Source organism: Pelodiscus sinensis, chromosome 1 (genome assembly GCF_049634645.1).
Source record: "Pelodiscus sinensis isolate JC-2024 chromosome 1, ASM4963464v1, whole genome shotgun sequence".
NCBI lineage: Eukaryota > Metazoa > Chordata > Testudines > Trionychidae > Pelodiscus > Pelodiscus sinensis.
In genome coordinates, this window is record NC_134711.1 from 224,921,340 (window position 1) to 224,944,070 (window position 22,731).

The following is a 22,731-nucleotide window of genomic DNA, read 5'->3' on the forward strand; positions in this document are numbered from 1 at the left end:
CTTGCAACAAACCCCGTTGCCAGCTTTGTCCACATATTCATTCTGCTGATACCATTATTGGACCTAACCAAGTGAGTTATAAGATCAAGAACACATATTCCTGCGCATCCAGAAATATAATTTATGCTATCATGTGCCGAAAGTGTCCGTCTGCTATGTACATTGGACAAACATCTCAGACACTTCGCCAAAGGATTAATGCCCACAAAACAGATATCAGACAAGATCACAAAGAAAAAAGTTTCTTGCCGTTTTAACCAGAAAGGACACTCTCTAAATGACTTAGCCACCTGCATTCTGCTACAAAGACCTTTTACATCTGCACTTGAAAGGGAATCCTCTGAACTGTCATTCATGTTAAAATTCGACACTCTCCGAGAAGGAATGAACAAACACTCAAACTATCTTACCCATTACCAAGATAGCTTCCCCAATTATCACCTCTAATATCATTAGCTCACAGACATCCCACTCTCCCCACCTCTAATATCATCAATTCACAGACACTTACCTTCCTCCCCCCCCGCCCCCCCAATCCCACTTCTGTTCTGCAATGTGATTTGTCCTTTTCATATGTGTTCATTTTTTTTAATTGTATCCTTTGGTATATATGGTTGTGACTATTTTCTTCCACTATTTGATCTGAGGAAGTGGGTCTGGCCCACGAAAGCTCATCATCTAATAAACCATCTTGTTAGTCTTTAAAGTGCTACATTGCCCTGCATTTTGCTTCTGCAGCACAGAGGTAACCCAAGAAGGGTGCGGTGCAACGTGACACAAGGGGAGGGCGCAGAGGGAAGTGCGATGCACGAGGGGACGCAGCACCGTGTAGCCCCTGGGGTTGCAAGGCAGAGGGGCGGAATGCAACACGGGGGGAGGCGATGCAAAAGGGGGACGGGGCAGGGGGTGCAAGGGGAGGGGGACAGGGCAGGAGCGAGCAGGCTGTGCGAACGCGTTACCCCCCCCCCCCCCCAGGCCAAGCATTAAGGACGCGACTCACCCCGGACCTTCTAGGGCACAAACCGTGACACCCCCGCGCGCGCGGCGCTAACCGCAGCCATAGCGACCCCGCCCGCCAGCCCCCGCCGCGCGCACAGCTCGGCCCCCCGACCCAAGTTGCCCCGATCCCGCGAGCGCGCGCGGCCAATCGGCCTACCAGAGCGCGGCCGGGTGTCACGTGACGCTGCCGAGCCGTCACTCGCCACCGTGGTCCCTCTCTCCCCCCCCCCTCCCCGGCAGCCAAACGCCCGCCCCGCCAGTCCACAGACCCCGCCCTTCGCGTGCGAGAGGGCGGGGCTCGGGGAGACGCGCGCGCGGTGGAACGCGTTGGGCAGGAAGGGCCTCGCGCCGGCAGTTTTCCACCCCCCCCTCTTTGCCTCAGGCGGTGCCGGGGGGGCGATGGGGGCCAGGCTGCTGCTCCGAGAGGCCGCCGCGCTCTGTGCCCGGGGCTCGCGCGCCCCCGCGACTGGGCGGCTCCGCCCGCTGCTTCCCCGGCCGCCCGCCCGGCCCCTCCACGCTGGGGGCCCCTGGGGCCTCCGTGCCGCGCTGGAGCCGCCGGGCCAGAGCCAGCCCCCCGGGGGCGCGGGGCGCAGCGGGGAGCGTGAGGAGGCGGAGGAGGAGGAGGAGGGCGAAGAGGAGCTGGAGGAGCTGCTGGGTCCAGCGCTTCCCCCCGGGGCCCAGCGGCTGTTCTTGGTGCATCCGGCCATCAAGTGGGGCCCGAAAAAGCCCCAGCTCACCACAGGTGAGGTGCGTGGGACTGGCCCTTGCCCCACAACCCCGCCAGCCCCAGGGGTCAGGGCACCGCCCCGACCCCCCACCCCCAATGCCGGGGCTCTGCTGGCATGTGCGCAGCCACCGGGGGGGGGACTTTTCCATTAATCAGCTAATTGAACCATAGGATCTTAGGGTTAATAGAGGCCTCAGCGAGTCCAGCCCCCTGCTCTAGGCAGGATCAATCCCAACTAAATCAACCAGCCAGGGCTTTGTCAAGCCGAGACTTAAACACCTCTAGGGATGGAGACTCCACTACTTCCCTAGGTAACCCATTTCAGTGCTTCATCACCCTCCTAGTGAAATTGTTTTTCCTAATATCCAACCTGGACCTCTCCCACCACAACTTGAGACCATTGCTCCTTGTTCTGCCATCTGTCACTACTGAGAACAGCCTGTCTCCATCCTCTTTGGAACCCTCTTCCTACCCCCCCCCCTTGCCCCATCAGGAAGTTGAAGGCTGCTATCAAATCTCCTTCTCTTCTGCATACTAAATAAGCTCAAGCCCCTCAGCCTCTCTTTGTAGGTCAAGCTGAAACAAAAAACAGGACTATGTAGCACTTTAAAGACTAACAAGATGGTTTATTAGATGATGAGCTTTCGTGGGCCAGACCCACTTCCTCAGATCAAATCATGGAAGAAAATTGTAGGTCAAGGAATTTCTATCAACTCCTCGATTGGTCAATAAGAGGGCTGTGGTGCCCGCTAACCCTGCTGCATCTCTCTTTTAAATGTAGTAAGAGCCCTGTGGGACTGTTATATTTAAAAGGCATAGCAGTTGGGATCTGGCACAAACGGGGACTGTTTCAGTCCCTCTCTCATGCTATTTCCCCCATTGCACCTCTGCCTCCCCTGCCCCCCTCCCTGCAGATACAGTGCTGGAGAGAATAGGGGTAGTGATTAGTCGGGTAGTGACTACATTACCAGATAAGTCTAGGCCCCAGTAGGCCTAGGCCTCCAATCTTTTACATCCAAGATGACTTTAAATGTAAGGGCAAGCCAATATCTATCCCATCCTTTCCCTAAGACCCCTATACCTTCCTTGAGGCCCTGCCCTCTGCATTCCCCTCTTGTCCATCATTTGCTGTCCCCAGCCTTTACTTACTCTTACTGGGTTTAGATAGCAGTTATGGGCTCTGGGGTGGGAATGAGGGATTTGGGTGTGGGAAAGGGGGAGTGGTGTAAGCTCTGGTTGGGAATTTGGGTGCATGAAGAGTTAGAGAAGGGGATGCTGGCCCAAGGATGGAACTCCAGGCTTGAGAGTGTTGGGGTCAGGTGGAGGGTTGCACTGCTGAGCAAGCTGCAGGCTTGTGGAGGTGGGGGTGCAGGAGTTTGGGTTGGTGTATATGAGGGGCTCAGGGCAGGGGGGCTTGGGTGTATGATGGGTGCAGGGCACAGGTTTATGGTATGTGGATGGTGCAGGACTTTTTGTGGCAGAAGACTGGGGATATGTGGGGTAGGAGTTTGGGGATGTGAGGGGCTCAGGACAGTGAGTTCAGGTGTATGACAGGCTCGTGGTTGGGGTCTGTGGGAGATGCAGGAGTGTCATGATGCTTTGGCCAGGTGGGGGCTTGTTGACCAGGCTTCATTTTTAAATAAAATATTATGTCCAACACAAAATATTTCAGCATTCTTTATTTATGGGAGGGCTGGGAAACCTGTTTTGGGTCATGGGTCACTGATGCACAGAAAAATCAGTCAGGGACCACACAAGTGAGATGCAAAATACAACCTCCAACCTTCCCTGATGTGGCCCCAACTAAGACACCTCAGTCCCCTGGAACTCCAGCCCCATGGGGAGGAGGGTAGGTAGGACTAAGGTTCAAGGCCTCAGGCCAGATGAACTCTTCTGAAGTTCTAGGGTTAGTGAATTTTATAGACCCCTCTACTTTCTGAGGTGGGGCCAAAAATGAGGGATCCAGTGTACAAGACAGGGCTGCCAGTGAGTGGGCTAGAGATGGGGGGGTGCAGAATCTGAGTGGAAAGTAGGGTACAGGAGCAAGCTGGGAGCAGGTATCTCGCCAGGGGAGAGGGGGCAGAAGCAGAGGTCTCTGGCCAGGAGGCAGGAGTAGGGTGCTGGTGGAGGTCTGGGCGGAGGCCAGGGTGCTAGGGGGGGTGTCTGGCCTGTGGAGAGGGGAGCAGGGGCAGCTCAGATGGTACCTGGGGATCTCCAAGGGGAAGTATCTCTGGGAAAGTATCTGTGGGCAATGCTGGATAAAGTGAACATGTGGCTCCTTTAAAAAATCCAGCTGCTTGGGATCCTGCACCACCATTTTAAAAACCCACACATACACCTTCCCAGAGTACAGGGAAAGAAGAGAAGACAAGAAAGCGCAAGCTCTTTCTTGTCTTCCCTTCTTTCCCAATGCTGTCTGCCTTCCTTCCTCATGGGGGGAGGAAGTCCTGAGGGCTAGATCCAGCTTCCTGAGAAGCCAGATCTGGCGTGGAGCCTCAGGGCTTCTTCTCTTCACCCCCATCCTCTGTCATGGCTCCTTCCCCACTCTGGCATAATAAATGCAGAAGTGGGGGCCAGCAAGTGTACCCCAAAGCCTTATCTACCAGGCTTTGGTATAAAACTTCCCCCAAAATCTTAAAAACCTAGATCTTGGGAATAAAACTTCCACTGCCACCACCCAAATGTTGATAAAGAAATCAGGGGAAAGATCATTTGGGAAACCTCACCCCTAAAATAAAAATCAAGGCACACAATTAACCACTGCCAGGTTAATAAAAAGAAAAGAAAGAACTTTTATTATTACAACAATAATCCTGTTGCAAGTATAATGACTAGATAGGAAGGTAACAAAATATACTCATGGAGAAACTCCATGGGCCTAGGACTTAGTTACAAAGAAAAGCCAAAACATTTTTTAAACAGTGCCAGATCTCAGATCCCATACCCAATCCTTAAAACAATAAAGCCTAACGAAACTACCTAAACTTTACCCTACTTACAGAAAATGAAGAATGGTGTCTTGGAGAGAGAGAGACATGCTTGTCCCTCTCTGTAGCTGCAGAGGACTCACCCAGAGAGACAAAAGGGGAGAAAGGAAAAAACCCAAATTCCTTTGTCCCAGTTTGAAAGTCCCATCTACATGCCTATTGGTCACTCCACCTGGCTAGGTGTAGTTAACCCCTTAATTCCCAGGCTGCTGGCTAACCCTCATAATCATGACACCCTCCACTGCAGGAAGCCGGAGGCAGGAGGTTAAAATGCCAACAAGCAAGGGGGGCCTGGGAACACCTCCGCAAAAAATGTCCAGGATACCAAACTCCATTGTCTGCTCTAGACATAGCCTCCATTACTCTGTGTTGCTAGAATGCTGTTTTGCAGCAGATTGCAGTATAGCCTAGCTAGCTAGAGTTGGAGCAGGTTATCTCAGTCAACTTCAGTATAGATAACTAGAGCTAACACTGAAGTGAAAACAAGCCATGAAAAAAGTTGATCAAGTCCATAAGTGTTTGCGGGATCAGGACCTAAGTTTACAACAAAGAATTGACAATGTGGCATTCAGTAATTAAAAGTAATGTGAAAGAAATACTTAATGGACTTCCCACAGAGACAGGGCCGGACAGAGGCATGGGCAAACCAGGCAGCTGCCCAGGGCGCCAACCTACGGGGGTCGCCTGATAACAGCTGTCAGGGGCGTGCGGCATCCCTGACAGCTGCCATCAGGAGCTGCATGCCCGGCTTCCGCAGCGCCCTTCCCTCCGTGGCTGCGGGGCCCTGCACGGCGTGGCGTGCGCGCCAGCAGCGCTAGCTGGGCCAGGCTGGGCAGCGCATGCGCTGTGCGCCCCCAGGGCGGGCCCCAGGCTGCACGCCAGCGGCCGTGGCCAGCGCACTCATGGACCATGCTCCCTGGGGGACAGGCCTGTGCACCTTGCGGGAGCAGGCAGGCCCACGCACGCGCCAGGGGGCAGCGCCGCGCTCCGGAGCCCAGGGCGCCAAAAGGGCTCAGGCTGGCCTTGCACAGAGATACAGTTGTTCCCTGGTTGTTTGCCAAGCTTTCCTGCACACCTCTTTGTAATGTATTTTAGGGATGTAAGCAACTAGTCGACTACCTGATGAGCCTAGTCCCATGGTCGCCAATCAGTCGATCGCAATTCATTGTGGGAGCATGGCCAGTTGATTATGAGCAGACACGCTCTTTCAGAAGCCCTATCTAACTATGTCATTTCCTTGGGAAGATTTTTGCCAATATCATTTAAACTAGTTCCTTGAATGAAAATGACTTTTTTCTAGAATTACTACAATTAACCTAGGTCTTTTGCCATCCTATGTATGTAGTTGAGCACTATTTTTTTCATATTCTCTATCAATGCAGCTATACTGGCAAAACCTTTGTGTAGGTCAGGTCTCACTGTTCATGTTCTTACTGCATATGTTGGAAATCTGTGTGCAGATTTAGGACTCTAATGGGTAACCTTTTTTCTTTCTCCAACACTAAAGCTGAATTACAGATCGCTGAAGCAGTTGCTCTAATAAACACCCTTCAAAATTGGACTGTTTTAGATAAAATAATTCTGTCTACAAAAACTCCTGACAAGAAGTTTATTTTTGGCAAAGGAAATTTTCAGATTCTGACTGGTAAGATTTATAAAAACAATGTGTTGTATTAAATATTGAAATATCTTTATCTCTCTTAAGCTATTTAATGATGATTGCAGACACAGGAAAGCTACGGTTTTGTCTATTTCAGTGGTTCTCAATTATCTGGAGTCCTCTATGAGGTCACAAGCAGGTTTCAGGGGTCCCCCAAGCATGGCCAACATTAGACTCACTGAGGCCCAGGGCAGAAAGATGAAACCCCTCTGCATGGGGCTGAAGCATGTGGCCCTGAGCCCTATTAGCTGGAATTGAACCAGAAGTCTGAGCAACTTAGCTTCGCAGGGGCCTCTATGGCATGGGGCCCTAGGCAATTTGGTGCCCCTAATACTGGCTCTGGCTTTTATATGCAGAAAAACAGTTGTGGCACAGGTGGGCTGTGAAGTTTTTATAGTATATTGGGAGGAGTGCTCAGAAAAAGATTGAGAACCACTTGTCTGCTCCATAGGCAGGTTTACAATAGGGATGTTAGATATTGTGTAATTGAATAGTTGTGTAACTGCATGAAATCTTAGCAGTTACACAATTGTTCAGTAGTCCCTGGGGGCAGGGCCGGCAGCCAGTGCACTCCCGGCCCCACTCCCAAGGAGCCCCCTGCTGCCCCACAATGCTGCTTCTATATCAGAGAGGGGCAGGGCAGGCGGCACTGTGGAGCTGGTGCTGTGGGGAACCGGCTTCCTGCCATCATTCCCCCTAACTGCTTCTGTAGGAAGCAGCAAGTGGGGGTGGGGGCAGGTGGCTCCACGGAGCTGGCATGTTTGAGGAGCATGCTTAAAAGCTGCCATCCTGCGGGTATCAGCTCCAACCTGCCCCTCTAACCCTACACACTGCTGCTTATCAGCTGAATCCCCACAGTACTGCTAGCTTGAGAATCAGTAGCATTTGATTTCCAACCCTCCCTACCAATCCAGCTAGCTCATATCTAAAGCACTTAAGTCAAACTTGAGATTTTTGTGTGTGGATGGGAGTTGATGATGGGTCAAAACTCAAGTTTTAACTTGAGCTAGAAGAGCTATAAAGACAAGTCCTAATTGTATGGCATATTATGATTCTAAATAAATTAAGTAAAGGTATGCTATCTGCAGAGTGATTCTGATTAAAATAAAGTGACTGACTTAAGTAAAACTGTTCAATAAACTATAGGAAATTAGTTCATATTCTTAGACCCTAACTTAGCAGCCCAGGAAAAACTGCAAATACTTGGCTTTCTGTGCAGTGCATGGGAGAGATAGGATCCGCAAAAGCCTAGCTGAACAGCTGCTTAAACTAAGCAACAGCAGATGCCAACAAGAGAAATGATTCGTACGCCCGGCCGCCGCCAGCCCATTTCAGCTTCCTAGGGTTCCTCAGGGGTTCCCAGCCCCGAGGCCACCCAACCACCGCCTGCCCTGCTGCTGTGGCCTGCCTCCGCTGCCACCAGGGATTCACCTGCTGGGACCAGGACTTCCAGCTGCCCTCTGGCCCTGCCACCGGGGTTCCCTGGCCACGGCTCCCAGGCCGCTGCATAGCCCTGCTGTACCAGGGAGTTCTCAGGGTTCACTGGCTGGGGCCATTCCGGCTGCCTGAACCCACTGATGCTTCCCCGGTGATTCCCCGGCCAGGGTGGAGGTTCCCAGATGCCACCTGGCCCAGCTGAGACCAGGTTTTCCCAGCCTAGCTGCTGGCCCAACTGGGATTCTGCTTTCCTGGTGCTCTTTGGTCCAGCTCTTTGGCTCGTGGCCTTGCCAGATCATGGATGTTGCTGGACCAGGGAGTTCCAGATTTGGGAGGTTCAACCTGTATATATATTTTTGTTAGTCTCTAAGGTGCCACCGGAACTCATTGTTTTTAAAAAAACGGCGAGGAGTCCTGTGGCACCTTATAGACTAACTGAAGTGTAGGAGCATAAGCTTTCGTGGGCAAAGACCCACTTCATCAGACTGGCATTAACCATTGCAAAATTACACAATTCAATCCTCTTTATTTAGAAAAGATTAAAGAATTACCGCACATAACGGCTGTCTTCTTGAATATTGAAAGGCTCTCTCCACTGACAAAGGTAATTTAAAAAACAATATTTAACTGGATTTTTTATGTGTTGCTTTCAAAGACTGCTTGGAATGTACTGATGCTATGAAAAGGTCAACTTTTGACTCAAAAGCTGCACATAACACTTTTCGAAGACACTTTGACCAAATTACTTCTGGTGTAATCAAACAGTTCTGGTGACTTCGCTGGGTATTATGCCTCTTACTTTGTGGCTAAATTTATCTCATTCTGGTACTCATTTAAACTGGGTTCTACTCCCAGCTCTGCCCCTAACTGTCATCTTGGACAAGTCACTTAACTTTTGTGCCTCAACATCTCCATCTGTAAAATGGGGGCAAACTTTGCCTTCTTTGTAAATCACTTCAGGATTTTAGGATGAAAATATTAAAATGCTGGGCCTCAATATGTAACGTGAAAATACTTATAAGTGGAAGCCACACCTATATTTGAATTTTCATATACTTCAGTGCTTTACACTTTTAAAGGGACACTGGTTACAATTTATACATTTTAAAAATCCTTAACTTCATTACTAATTACTTTAGATTATTAAAACTGGAAAAAATAAGTATGCTTTCCATTAGTATTTTTTGCATTTCAGTTAGGACAGTAAAACCTACTGGTACTTGTCCTTTAGACGCTGTATTGATGGGCAGTTTTAGAAAGGAATAAAACATAAAAGTGTCACTTTCTTGTTTTCATGCATAAGCAGCATCCTGCACTGTTTTGGTTGCAATCTCTTCAATAGAATATTATTTACAAGTTGGTTTTATTTAAAGTTTTCAAAAAAATATATGGATGGAATTTGTGAAAAGACTTTAAATGCCACATTTTTTGACAAAAAGACATATTTTTCTTAAAGTTACCTGTTTTTCATCCTCCATTCATTTGTGGAAATCTCTCTATTAGAGTTTATAAAAAAAGCTTGTTTTATCACACTTAAATCTTGGATATAATGTAACATGATAGTGACCATGATTCAGAAGGTATTTAAGAATGTGTGTAACTTTAAGCAGATGAGCAGTCCTGTGAACTTCAGTGAGACTATTCACATTCTTAAGCACCTTACTAAATAAGGGCTGAACCAGCTTACAGCAGAAAAATAGCTCTGTATAAGTTCACAAGTTTGTCTCTTTAAGCAGAAGTTGATCCAATAAAAGATATCCAAATTACCTCTCTCTAGTTTAATTTCTTCATCCTGCTGCAGGACAAATTGACTTAGTCATTGCCCTAAAACACTCTCTCAGGTTATCTTATCTTTTTAAAGAAAGAACTGGAAGATGCTTGGGGAGTGACAGTTTTTGACAGATACACAGTTGTCCTTCATATTTTTCGTTGCAATGCTCGGACAAAGGAGGCAAAACTTCAGATAGCATTGGCTGAAATCCCGCTTCTCAGGTACCTCAGCTTGTGCAAATAGCAGACATTAATATTTCAATATAGTATAATGACATTTTCTTCACAATCACTAAAATAGCAGTATTATTCTTGAGGGAGGAAAGTAAATGGTTTGTTTTATAATATGTTTTGTTGCATTTTATGCCATAAACTGTCTGAAACAGATTACAATATAGCATAGCTTTAAGCTTTTAATCATTGACTAGCCAAAAAAAAGCTGCTCAAGAGAAATCCTTACCAAATAAATTTCATGTGTGAATTACTAGTTTATCACAATGCTGGTAACCTGCGATGAACAGCAGCAGCAACTTTGTTTTTAGAAAATATGTGGCAGATTTATAATGTAGAGTTAGAATTTTAGCACTCAACAGAGGAACTGAGATTAGGGCCTGGCTGTTTTGTATGTGTATCCCACATCAAATACTGGTAAATTTAATAATGTATGTGGTATATTTTGTATGTTACCATTCCTATACCTGACTGGAGTCAGTGGGAGTTACGTATGTGCATTAGGGATGCATGCGACTAGTCGACACAGTAGTTGACTAATCACTTCCTCCCCCCTAACTGCCTCAATCAGAAAGAGGCAGCAAGGGGGAGAAAAGGGGATGTTTGCAGGAACCAGCTTAAAAGCTGGTTTCCCCCAAACTCCAGCTCCGTGGAAGGGCAGGGGCACAGCAGTGGCGTTCCAACTTTGAAATGTACAAGAGTCCCCACTGGCGCTGTTATACATTTCAAAGATTGAAATGCCACGTGGAGCCTGGGGCCAGCGGGGAGTCCCCCGCTGATCCTGGGCTCCATGCAGATACTTCCACTTTGAAATGCACAATAGCCCCTGCTGGGGCTCTTGTACATTTCAAAGGTGGAACACCACGTTAATCCTGTTTGATTAATAGAATACTCAATGGAAATCCCATTGACTATTCGATTAATTAATTAATCAAAATTTAACATCCCTAATGTGCATCTGACAGTATTGTAGTACCTGAAATTTTGGGTCAGCCATTTTTTTCTGCAGTTATTTGCTAACTGTGTTGTCTTTTGAGGGGGGGCAAGAGCAGGAATCTTGGATTCCATTATTAATAAAACTGCTTATTCATCATGTGATCTTGAGCTAGTCACTTAACTTCTCTGTGTCCCAGTTTCCCTACCTATAATATTAGGCTATTACTTCTTAGCCATGTTTGTAAAGTAATTTTAAGATCCTTTAATTAAAGTCACTATAGTTATTTTGATACAAATTTACTCTTATTCCACTGCCAGAGCAAATCTGAAAAATGAGATGTCTCAGTTAGATCAGCAAAGAGGTGGCTCGCGGTATATCATGGGTTCAGGTAAAGTGTAAACATTTATATAAACTGTAGAGTTATCCTCTATAATGAATGACCAGGTTTAATTGCTTTTTGAAAGTCATCTTGTTGTGACCAGGGTGGATTGATTTAAGAAAGTGATATTCAAATCAGCAATTTGAATAATGATTTAAATCACCAAGTGGAAAGTCTTGATTTAAATTATTGATTTTGGTAAACTTTTGTGTTTGTACTTCAGTGATTTTCTAAAGAAAGGTGCATTCTCATTGACTGATACAACCATTAAAACACATTGATTTAAAACAAGAGTCTTTACACTAGATTTGATGCAGATGTTTGCTATCTAATGGAGTATATTGACCATAACTATATATATTTAAGCTATTATATTGCTTAATATTTTCAGATTCTTCTTATACATTATAGCATATTAGAAAATATATTACATTATAAATATATTTAATTATATAGTTTATTTATTGAAGTATAACTTTTGCTCAAGGCTTGTGTCAAGCTGCATTAGGTTGGTAACTGAAATTTATTTAAGTACACAAAACAGCCTGTAAAATGTATTTTTATTAAACAAAACCAACCTTAACTGTTTTGGCTACAAGACTTAGTATTTTGCCATGATCTGGAGAGTAAGGGTATGTCTACACTACAGAGTTTTGTTGGAAAAACAGCCGTTTTTCCGTCAAAACCTGAGTTACGTCCACAGTGCTCTTGGAGGCTCTTGTAGGTTATGGAGTGCTCTTGTAGGCCCCCAACTTCTGCATTCATCGTGCCGGAATGGGGAACAGCCTTGACAGATGCAATCAGATTATTTTGTTTATTTTTGGACTTGGACTTCTCTGTACTACCCCCATCTGTAACTTTTAAACTGAATCCCTGGGAAGCAGTTTTCTGTGCTTTAAAAGTTCTTTTTCAGTTGCTCTGAAACACCTAGCAACCAAGTAATGTTTTATCAAGTATGTCTTCTTTGTTTAGTTAACATAAATCACCCTTTTAGGATCATGATCTGATTCCTGTGTCCTAGAAGGCAGGAGATTGTGTGTGCATGTGCCTAAGACTGCATGGTCAGCTATGAAGGAATTTAAAAGGGGTTTTTTTAAGCTCTCTCCAGAGGAAGGATTAAAGAGTTTGAGGGTACCCACAGGAAGAAATTCCCAAATGTGTCTTCCTGGTTTCTCAAAGAGGTTTTTGCATTTGGGTGTGGCAGCATACCATCCAGGGAAGCCTTTAGTGACAGGGTATTTTAAAGTCTCTTGCAGGTCCCCAACTTCTACACTCAAAGTGCCAGTGTGGGGAACAGCCTTGACAAGGAGTATGAGACCATCCAGTGGACTTAGTGGATGATTCTCATGTCAGAAATAGTGCTGTCTCCTGAGTCTGTGGCAAGATACCAGTGCTTGTGATGATTCTGCCAGTCTCTTGCACCCAGTGGCATAGCCCTAGGATCCCCCAGAAGCAAACCATTAATAAAAGATATGATCTATTGTGTTATATTTATAAAGCTTGACCTCAAAAGTTGGATTAAGAAGAAAGTTGGATTAAGAGGAAAAACATCTTTCTTCATTCTTCATATAGAAAGCAACCATTTACTCCTTAAATTTGTTGAGAGATAATAAGTTTAAGCCTAATGTATTTTGTATTACATTCAAAATTTCATTTTAAGTAGATATTTTTTTAATGTAAATAAAAAAATACAAAAATACAATTTAAATCCATTTTTAACCTGCCTGCTAATATGAGAAATAAAATTCTGTAGAAAAATGGAGTTTGGCTGAAGCTGCCATTATCTCTCTGTATATTAAAAAAACCTTTTCCTGCAGGAAGACAGAGTGACGTCATCATGTCACTCTGCATCCCGCCTGCCTCCTCCCTCTTCTTCCCCTCCCCACTTTGAATTGCTATTTTGAACCAAAGCTCCTATTCCTCTTCCTCCATCCTCCGCCCCACAGGGATTTCCACAGCAAGAAACATAGCAGAGAAGCCAGAAGACCCCACATCACAGCCATGACAGCAGCCCGGGGACAGACACTAGGAGCCGGGCTGGTGGGGAGAGGGAGAAGGGGCCCAGGCTGGCACAGCTGCAGCCCAGCCCCCCCGATGGCTGGGAGAAGAGCTGGGGTTGCCTAGCCCCACGAGAGGGAGGTTGACAAGCACAGTGAATAGGGGGCGCACAGCCCCCTAATTTCTCTAAAAAAATTAATTTGATATTTCCACATGGACATTCCTGACACAGTTTAGTTGGTCTCTAGACTGACTCAGGAATGACAATGTGAAAACGGCATACTCTAAAACAAAAATTTAGAGAAATAATAACTTCCGGCAAACTCCATATTTTTTCTATAGAACTTTATTTGTCATATTAGGATAGTAAAATACAGGTCTATACTGAGTCAGCAAGTTACTTTACACACAGACTACCACAACTTTATTATTTTTAAAATGCCCACACATATACTACGTGCAACACAAGGCAATGAACAGGCTATGTGGTAGCTCTGGTATGACACCTTTAATAATCACTTGTTACTTTTTCTTGAGTCTGACTTACTTAAACAATTGAATCGATGTAGTGTTAGTGCTTTGAATTTGTATTGTCAGTTCTCTACAAAGGCTGTAAAGCACTAGTCGACTAGTTGCTCCCCCATCCTTGCTGCTTCTGTCAGAGAGAGGCAGCAAGGGGGAGAGGAGAAGAGGGGGGTACTTAAAAGCGGCAACGCCGCAAGGTCAGCTGCTCTGTACAGTGCTGCAGCTTTGAATGCCACGGGGAGCCCAGCGTCAAGCTCCTCATGGCATTTCAAAGCAGCAGCAGCACGCGGAGCCCAGGATCAGCTGGGGAGTACCCAGCTGTCCCCAGTTCCGTGTGGTGCTGATGCTTTGAAATGTACAAGATTCCTCAGCATGGGCTCTTCGAAGCGGAAGCGCCCGCTTGGAGCCTGGAGTCAGCGGGACTTCCTGCTGGCCCTGGCTGCACGTAGTGTTCCAACTTTGAAATGCACAAGAGCCCTGCACGGGGTTCTTGTACATTTCAAAGGCAGAATGTGAAAGTGCTCATCGACTAGTCGAGTAGTCGATGGAAATTCCATCAACTAGACTAGCAAATTAATTGCTACTTAACATCCCTATTCTCTAACTGTTCTAAGTAGTTTCATAACACAGCTTGATTTCTGTGTATCTTCCTGGTTCATCAGCCACTTATTCGTTTATATATCTTAGGTGAGACTTTCATGGAAATGCAATATCGTCTCTTGAAAGAAAAAGAATTTAAAATTAGGAATGCCCTGGAAAAGCTGAGAGGAAAAAGGTCTGTACTCAGAACTCAGCGCAGAAGACGTGAGTTTCCAGTTATCTCAGTAATGGGCTACACTAATTGCGGTAAGAGAACTCCTGGAATTGTAAAAAAAAGAGCTTGGATTTCTAATATTTAATTAAATGCACTAGCTAAAATCCTATTTCAGCATGCAGGGGCTCTGTGTTACAGAATTTTAATTAGTTCCCTGATTGTCTAACTAATACACATCAATGAGAATTTTGATAGAAAGGTAAACAATTCCATTTGTTAGTGAGATCTATTGCATGTTTTACCCTGGATAATTGCTCAATTCCCATTATCGTCAGGCATTTTGTATACTGTACAAGGGAAGATTATGTCCCTTAATCAAAATGGGTACTAGGTTAAGGCTTCATTCTAACTTTATAACTTTCCACAGAGAGCCAGCAGATAGTAATTATTTTCAATCAGTACGGCTGTGTCTACATTGGCACGAGTTCTTGCGCAAGTATACTGACATTCTAATGTATGAAATCAGGGCTTCTTGCGCAAGAACTATGATGCTCCCGATCAGGAATAAGCCCTCTTGCACAACTGTTCTTGTGCAAGAGGCCAGTGTAGACAGGCAACATGAATTTCTTCCGCAAGAAAGCCCTATGGTTAAAATGGGGGAGAAGGAAGGTAAATGTCTGTGAGCTAATGGTATTAGAGGTGATAATTGGGGAAGCTATCTTTGTAAATACTAATATCATTAACTCACAGACATTTACCTTCCTTCTCTCCCCCCCCCCCCCTTCTGTTCTGAAATGTGATTTGTCCTTTTCATATGTGTCCACTTTTTTTTAATTGTATCCTTTGGTATATATGGTTGTGACTATTTTCTTCCACTATTTGATCTGAGGAAGTGGGTCTGGCCCACGAAAGCTCATCATCTAATAAACCATCTTGTTAGTCTTTAAAGTGCTGCATAGTCCTGTATTTTGTTTCAGCTACACCAGACTAACACGGCTACATTTCTATCACTATGGTTAAAATGGCCATCGGAGCTTTCTTGCGCAAGAGAACATCTACACTGGCATGGATGCTCTTGCGCAAAAGCACATCTCTTGCGCAAATGCACATGCTAGTGTAGACGCTCTTTTCTGGAAGAGTTTTTGCACAAGAACTCTTCCGCAAAAGAGTTCTTGCGCAAGATCATGCCAGTGTAGATGTAGCCAGCATGTATGAGCTGGATTTAAATTGGTGATTCAGGAACTTTTACTCCTTGATCCCATTACTCAATCACTTGAGCCAAGTGTGTTAATTTTATTTGATGCAGACAGTTTAAATTGCGTTTTAGTCAACTCTGATTTCTGTTAGGGAAAACCACTTTGATCAAGGCACTGACTGGAGATGAAGGACTGCAGCCTCGAGACCAACTGTTTGCCACCCTTGATATTACAGCTCATGGTGGATATCTACCTTCACACCTGGCAGTTATTTATGTTGATACTATAGGGTTTCTCTCTGAACTGCCTCATGATCTCGTTGAGTCCTTTTCAGCCACATTAGAAGATGTGGCTTACTCAGTAAGTTATTGATTCTAAAACGTATCAATATCTGGAATATTGTCTGTGGGGCGGTCTTCACCTTTCCAGATGGTGGGAGTTAACTGGCATGCTGTTTATAGTGGCATATCTGACTAGCTTTATTGCAACAATCAGTAGATGGTGAATATTATAAGCACTCTTGGACTAAGGATGTTAAATGTAGTTTAATCAACTAGTCGATGGATTTTCCATTGACTAGATGATGTAGTCAATAAGCAGGGGAGCTGCAGCGGGGTTAGCTGCCAGCCCCGGGAGCTAATCCCACTGCAGCTCTGCCTTTTAAATTTAAAAGGCTGAAGCCCAGCAGGGAGGACCAGGCGCAAGACAGCTGGTTCCCAGCTCACACCAGAACCCCCTTGCTGTGTATCATCCTTAAATGTAGAAAGGCTGTAGTGCAGCCGGGTGGGGGGGGAGCCGGTGTGAGCCAGGAATCAGCTGTCCAAGCTTAACTAAAACTCAGCAGCTAGCTTGAAAACAGACACAACGATCTTTTTCATTTTTTGCCTAGTTATTGCAGTTTCTGCAGGATGCTTTAGAAATTATTTATAGTAGCGTGTAGGCCCGAGATGCTAAAACATTTCAAGTCAAGTGCTAAAAATACAGGGTTGATAAATTTTGGGTGCCTATTGTGTGTCTTTTGTAATATTCTTCTTGCCCCCATGTATGGTCATGGGTATACCAAGCCTAATACAGTTTCTGTAGTTTATGCCACAGATTTATTGCATACCAGAGATGCACCATCATTGACACAGGTGTACCAAAGGCTACTGGGAAAAGTAAAGTTCTAGAGTGTTTATAGCTTTACACAAATATGTATTGCCTAATATCCCAGTTTTTGTTGGGAAGGAGAAAAATCTATTTTTTAAGTATCTGAGTTGTTTCTTCTTTACCTCCCCACAGCTACAGTAGTTGTGTTTTTTGTGGTGTTGGATTTCTTCAGGGATATTGCATTTTTTTCTGCTGTATTTTTCAAGTACCTATCTTTGCTCAACCTTAGCTTGTAAAGATGAGCCATTTGCTCCCTGAAACCTAAGAAAATCATAACTAACTTGTTCGGGAAGATTTGTTTGAGGCCATATGAAGCAGTTGCAACCCTTTGTGACGCTAAGGATCAACCTACAGACCTGACACACAGCTAGCCTTCCACCCTGAATTTATTGTAGAAATACAGTTTCAATTGTTAACTTGTCTGTGTACTCTCCACTATAAAGGAATGTGCTTCAATGTCAAATATTATTTTAAAATAGCCTTTATCATCAGTAACCGTATTGTGTACTTATATTTGCTAGGATTTAATAGTTCATGTGAGGGACATTAGTCATCCAGAAACTGTCCTCCAAAAAGCAAGTGTTTTGTCTGTTCTGAAGAAGCTTAATCTTCCAAGCCATTTGCTGGATTCAGTTGTAGAAGTTCATAACAAAGTGGATTTGATAGAAAGGTAAGAGGAAAAGTACAGTTCTAAAACTTACTGCACATTAGTTCATGTTTCCTTGTTGAACTGTAGCATTTAAAAGTCTTTACTTGTATCATTGCACACAAATGCTTACAAAGAATCTTGTTTCCCAGGTGTGCAGGGAACTTTCAGCCATTTTTTGTTACTAAGATACTGGTTGCTCAGTCCGTTCCTTATAAAGGCTCTCCAGAGTTTCAGTCTTCAGAAGTAAAAATAAAATTAGAGTTCATAATTATCTGCAGAAGTCTGTGTAGTGCAGTGGTCACCAACCAGTAAATCGGGATCTAGTAGATCTTGGAGCCTTTGACAGGTTTGGCTGGGAGGCTATCAAGTGCCAGCACTTCAGCTGCCCCTCTCAGCACTCTCGTGCTGCTCCTGCCCTCGGCCTTAGAGCTTCCCCCCACCCGTGGGAGCCTCCTGCTTATTGTGCAGGGCATGGGAAGAAGGGGCAGGGGGGGTACTGATCTCAGGATGCACCACCACCCACCCTGTACCCCATCTCCACAGAGCAGAGGGGGGCAGAGAGTTTGCTGGCTGCTTTTGGGAGTAGTGCAGGGCCAGGGAGAGGGTGAGACTGCCTTAGCCCCCTGCACCACCACCCAGAAGCCACCTGTGGTAAGTGATGCCTTGCTAGAGCCTGCATTCCAAACCCCAGACCCAGTCCTGTACCCCTCCTGCATCCCAAATTCCTGCCACCAGCCTGATAAAAGTGAGTGAGGATGGGGGATGGAGTGAGAAGGGGTGGAGGCAGGGGGAGGGGTATATTTGAGGTAGATCCTGGATTGCACTTAAATTCAAAAAGTGAACTCATGCTTAAAAAGGTTGGAGACATGGGTGAGTAAAATCCCAGATAACTGAGATGTAGGAATTTGGCTAAGTCACCTGCTCTGCTAGCACATCTCTTGCTGACAGATGTTATTTTCCAGCTATCAGTCCCCTGAACCAAATGCTATAGCTGTTTCTGCTCTTCTTGGATATGGATTAGAAGAACTGAAAGAAGAGATTGAGCGAACAGTTTTGAAAACAACTGGGAAAAAGATTCTGACAATTAAAATCAAGTTAGCTGGACCTCAACTAAGGTAAACAATTGTGACTTCTACATTTAGACGTTGAAAGGCAGGTATATATAAAAAAATTAGTTTTCGGATAAATTGATGAATTGTATTTATTTTTGTTTCGATCTGTGATAAGAATGGTGAGAGTTTTTGGAGTTCTGTCTAACCAGTCTCAGATGAAATGATGCAGTCTGAAAAAAATATTTTGTATTCCATATAGTCAATTAAACAGCGTAATAGAATCTCTTCTCATGTGTCCTCATACAAAATAACACTTTAAAAAACAGAATCCAGATTTCTTTGGGAGACCATCTACCTATTGGGGCTAGAACCAAAGTTGAATCTAATAAAAGACCACAAGTCTTAAATGTTTTATTAAGTAGTATATCTCTTTTCAGAAGAAGAGTGTCTTATTGTGGAAGCAAAAATAAGAATGTTTCCTGTTATTATTAAGCTTGTTTCAAATAAGCATTTACTTTTATTTAAATTGTCTATAAATACCTTGTTGTTGATGTAAAAGAAAAGCTTTATTTTGTACATTATTGAATGCCTGTAAAATGCTGATGATTTGTTTCTTTTCAGTTGGCTCTATAAAGAAGCAACAGTTCAGGAAGTGGATGTTATGCCTGAAGATGGCATGGCCAATGTGAAGGTGATCATAAGTAATTCTGCCTTGGGCAAATACAAAAAACTTTTCCCACAGTAATAAGTTATTTATTCTGACCATAGTCTTTGGAAAAAGAACTAATCAGCAGTGAAATGAAACGAAGGCAATAATCTCTGTGTTCATTTGTAAAAGAGATTGTCAGTGCTGACCACTTGAGTTTTTTGAACATATGACATTGGTCTGGACCTATGAGAAATGGTGACAGTACTTCTTAAATGTCTCTCTGTGGAAGTATTACAGACCTCCAGCCTCATTCCACTGACAAACGTACACCAAGGAAACCTTAATTTTGAACTATGAAGCATTTGTCAGTGTGCATCGGGACTGCGCAAAACAACTGCTCTAAGCTTTGGACCTGGATGATTTCTGAATCCTTGTGTGCTAACCAAATTTAGTTTCAACAAATTGCAAGTTTACTTAATCATGTGCACTCATTTTTATATAACTGATGTAAGAATAAATATTGTTTATTAATGCTGGTCCTGACCATTTGAGATTTCATGATTGGCAAGTGTAACCTAGAGGGAAAAGAGAGATTGCTGTCACCTATCACAACTGCTTAAGCTTCTTATAAATAGAAGGCAGATTGTTGTGTTCAGTAAGCATTTTACTTATTAAAAGATTAGTACCAAGGGTTTTAGTTTTTTACATTAGGATAAAAAGTACTTGTTTATGTAGCGTTTTAAGCAGGGAAATTGACTTTTACATCACAAATCTCTCCAAACAAAATAAGGCACTATTATCTATACTTGAAAGTTGTTTTAAATATTATTGACGATGTGAGGGTAAAGGTTTATCTTTCCTGATTAACAATTGATAGTTCAGTGTAGTCCAGAGCTACTGACAGAACTCATTTGACTGTAAAAATCAGTTGGGATTTCTGCTTCAAACCTGCTTTCACAGTGGCTACATCTAGACTGGCATGATTTTCCGCAAATGCTTTTAACGGAAAAGTTTTTCGGTTAAAAACATTTGCGGAAAAGAGCGTCTAGATTGGCACGGACGCTTTTCCGCAAAAAGTGCTTTTGTGGAAAAGCATCTGTGCCAATCTAGACGCGGTTTTACGCAAGAAAGCCCCGATAACCATTTTCTCCATCGGGGCTTTTTTGTGCAAAACAGTTTTTAGCTGTCTACACTGGCCCTCTTGTGCAAAAACATTTCCAGAAAAGGGCTTTTGCCCGAACGGGAACGTCAAAGCATTTGTGCAAGAAGCACTGATTTCAGACAGTAGAACGTCAGTGCTGTTGCGCAAAATCAAGTGGCTAGTGCAGACAGCTGACAAGTTTTTCTGCAAAAGCCGTAGCTTTTGCGGAAAAACTTGCCAGTCTGGATGCAGCCAGTATGTTGTAGGCATATTGGGAGCTAACAGGATTCAAATACTGCAGACAAGGAAATTACACCTCAGATTTAAATTTAGAAGAATGTAATACTTACAAAAACAGAGAGAAAAATCTCAGCTTAAACCATTTCATATCTAGATTATGAATCAACTGGAGACAGAATATGTAACAGTACTAGAGAGAACTGTGATGCAAATAGCATAATTGTGTCTCAGAAGTGAATAAAATTTTGTCTACTATATAAAATCATAATGCTGTACAGAAAAACTTTATCTATAAACATATAATACAGCATTTTATGCAAGTGGCATACTGAAATTTTATATATATTCAACAAAATACATTACTGTTCTATATCAACAGTATAACTGAGAGGACATGGATAAAAAAATATCATGATAGTCAAAATTATTTCTAAACAATGTCTGGGTTTCCTCTGAAATGCTGCCTATAAATCAGTGTGAAGTTTCACAAGGAGGTAACTTTTTTGCCATTTATTTCTGGAACTTACAACACTTATGAGTAACATTTGAGTTCAGTTTTGTCCACACAAGATGTTTGTTCATCTTAACAACCCACCAGGAGCATAAAAAGTGTGTTGTGCATTTAAAGAATGAATTATTCTAACAAAGCAGCACAGTGAAGGTTATATAACACTTGTTTCCTCTGTTCCTCGCTCTTGCTAATAATTCTGGGCCCTCACTTTTCTGATCAGTAAAAATACACCTAGTTTTTAAAAAAAAGAAAAGAAAAGAAAAAGCAGTGTATGGCTTAAACCTCATCATTTGCAATGTACAAGTACACATAACAAAATAGCAATTAGGAATGTAAAAGTCCAAATGGTTAAGCATTAAGTTTAACCCATTAACTAATTAAACACAGGTGAGTGCAGGGCTTGTCCAACCCACTGGACTGAAGTGGCCTCCCCCTCACCGCTGCCATGGCCAGGTTGGGGCAGCCCCCGCACCATGGGAAGGGGCAGTTCCAGCCCTCGTGGGCTAGAAGTGTAGCCTCGCACAGGGAGTGGGGTGGAGGGCAGGGCTGCCAACTCTCAGCCCACGCAGGCTCACGGGCTGAGAGTCAGCAGACTCTCGCAGGAGGTTGGGTTGCCAGGTGTCTGCTTTTGAACCAGACAGTCCAGTATTTGAGCTTTCTGTGAAACAAATTGAGAAAATATCAATGGGAAAATATCAATGTCCAGTATTTTCCAAATAAGATGTCATGTAGATTGTGATGTAATGTCAAGTGTGTCCAGTATTTTTGTTGAAACCATCTGGCAATACTAGTGGGAGAAGGAGGGCTGCTGGCTTCCAGGCTGCCCAGGTTCACAGGCAGCGGGCTGAGGACCGGCACCCTGCCCCTGCTGCTGCTGCTGCTCTATGCAGGTCTACAAACCCATACAACCTGGGAGCTAGTAGAGACCCCCCCACACCGCACTGCTTCCGTCCTCCCAATCCCCAGGCTGCCAACTCCCAGCCGACACGGGCTGGAAGCCAGCAGCCCCAGGGGGCCAAAGCAAGTCCTCTTCCCATGATGGGCTGCTCACAGGGGTGGGGGTTAACAGTTAACTATTAAGGGTGAGGCTTACCAGGTAACTGGTTAACCAATTACCTATTCACATCCCTAATAGTAACTAAAGCAAACAGTTGGGTAAGGGGAGGTGGGAAATGTCTGTTTTCAGTTACACAAATATTAATCTAGGCTGAAAACTGATTTCTAACCATTAATGGAGTGAGGTTCTGGAACAGCCTTCCACTAGGTGGCATGGGGGCAATGCCTAGTTTTAAAGTGGTGCCTGATATATTTATGGAAGCATTGCCAACAATGGTAAGGGACTGGACCTGATGACCCAGGTGGTCACTTCCAGTCCTACAACTTTGAAACGCTATTGAAAATATTTACATCAGTGTAAATTAAAGTATACTTTAATTTACAGTATATTCTGGTTCAAGTGAAGTGTGAAAAAAATCGAAAATCTTTTTTGGTATTTTACTTACGTAATAGCCCTTCAATTTAAAACATTTCAAGCTAAATGGGTAAAAATGTAGTTAGAGGGCTTAGCTGTGCTACCTTAACATCAGAATTTGCATGAATATAAAATGGGAGCAATACAAAGCCTTAACATAACTGCTGTGTACTACATACTCTTATCAGATTGCTGAGGACCATTGTAATTATAAATTTACCAGTTTAAAAGACATTAAAGTATCAGTTCAGCACCCTCTTGGGTATGCT

At 44.1% G+C, this 22,731-nt stretch overlaps 2 protein-coding genes across 4 annotated transcripts in view; one reads left to right on the plus strand and one right to left on the minus strand.

Annotated features, from left to right (window-relative positions):
* The window catches only part of LOC102454764 (cohesin subunit SA-2-like), a 108,635-nt gene extending 107,365 nt beyond the window's left edge, over positions 1-1,270 (minus strand). For 2 of the 3 annotated variants that reach the window (XM_075916026.1, XM_075916018.1), the window contains exon 1: positions 1,001-1,138. The gene's annotated coding sequence lies outside the window, so the exon portion shown is untranslated. The other variant, XM_075916025.1, reaches the window with a different exon arrangement.
* Positions 1,271-1,279: 9 nt separating this feature from the next.
* On the plus strand, positions 1,280-21,253 carry GTPBP6 (GTP binding protein 6 (putative)). Its single transcript, XM_075916065.1, has 10 exons — positions 1,280-1,741; positions 6,221-6,358; positions 8,344-8,414; positions 9,672-9,802; positions 11,066-11,136; positions 14,338-14,496; positions 15,752-15,960; positions 17,271-17,419; positions 18,361-18,513; positions 19,072-21,253. The coding sequence occupies exons 1-10, from the start codon at positions 1,399-1,401 to the stop codon at positions 19,193-19,195; spliced, it is 1,548 nt and encodes a 515-aa protein (XP_075772180.1). The 5' UTR covers positions 1,280-1,398; the 3' UTR covers positions 19,196-21,253.
* Positions 21,254-22,731: the final 1,478 nt, after the last annotated feature.

Bases quoted from the DNA above. Each gene is read 5' to 3' on its own strand.
- GTPBP6 (XM_075916065.1), top strand. From the start codon at position 1,399: ATGGGGGCCAGGCTGCTGCTCCGAGAGGCCGCCGCGCTCTGTGCCCGG. The intron at 11,137-14,337 runs GTAAAGTGTAAA...TATATATCTTAG, and splicing joins GCGGTATATCATGGGTTCAG to GTGAGACTTTCATGGAAATG. The intron at 15,961-17,270 runs GTAAGTTATTGA...TATATTTGCTAG, and splicing joins TAGAAGATGTGGCTTACTCA to GATTTAATAGTTCATGTGAG.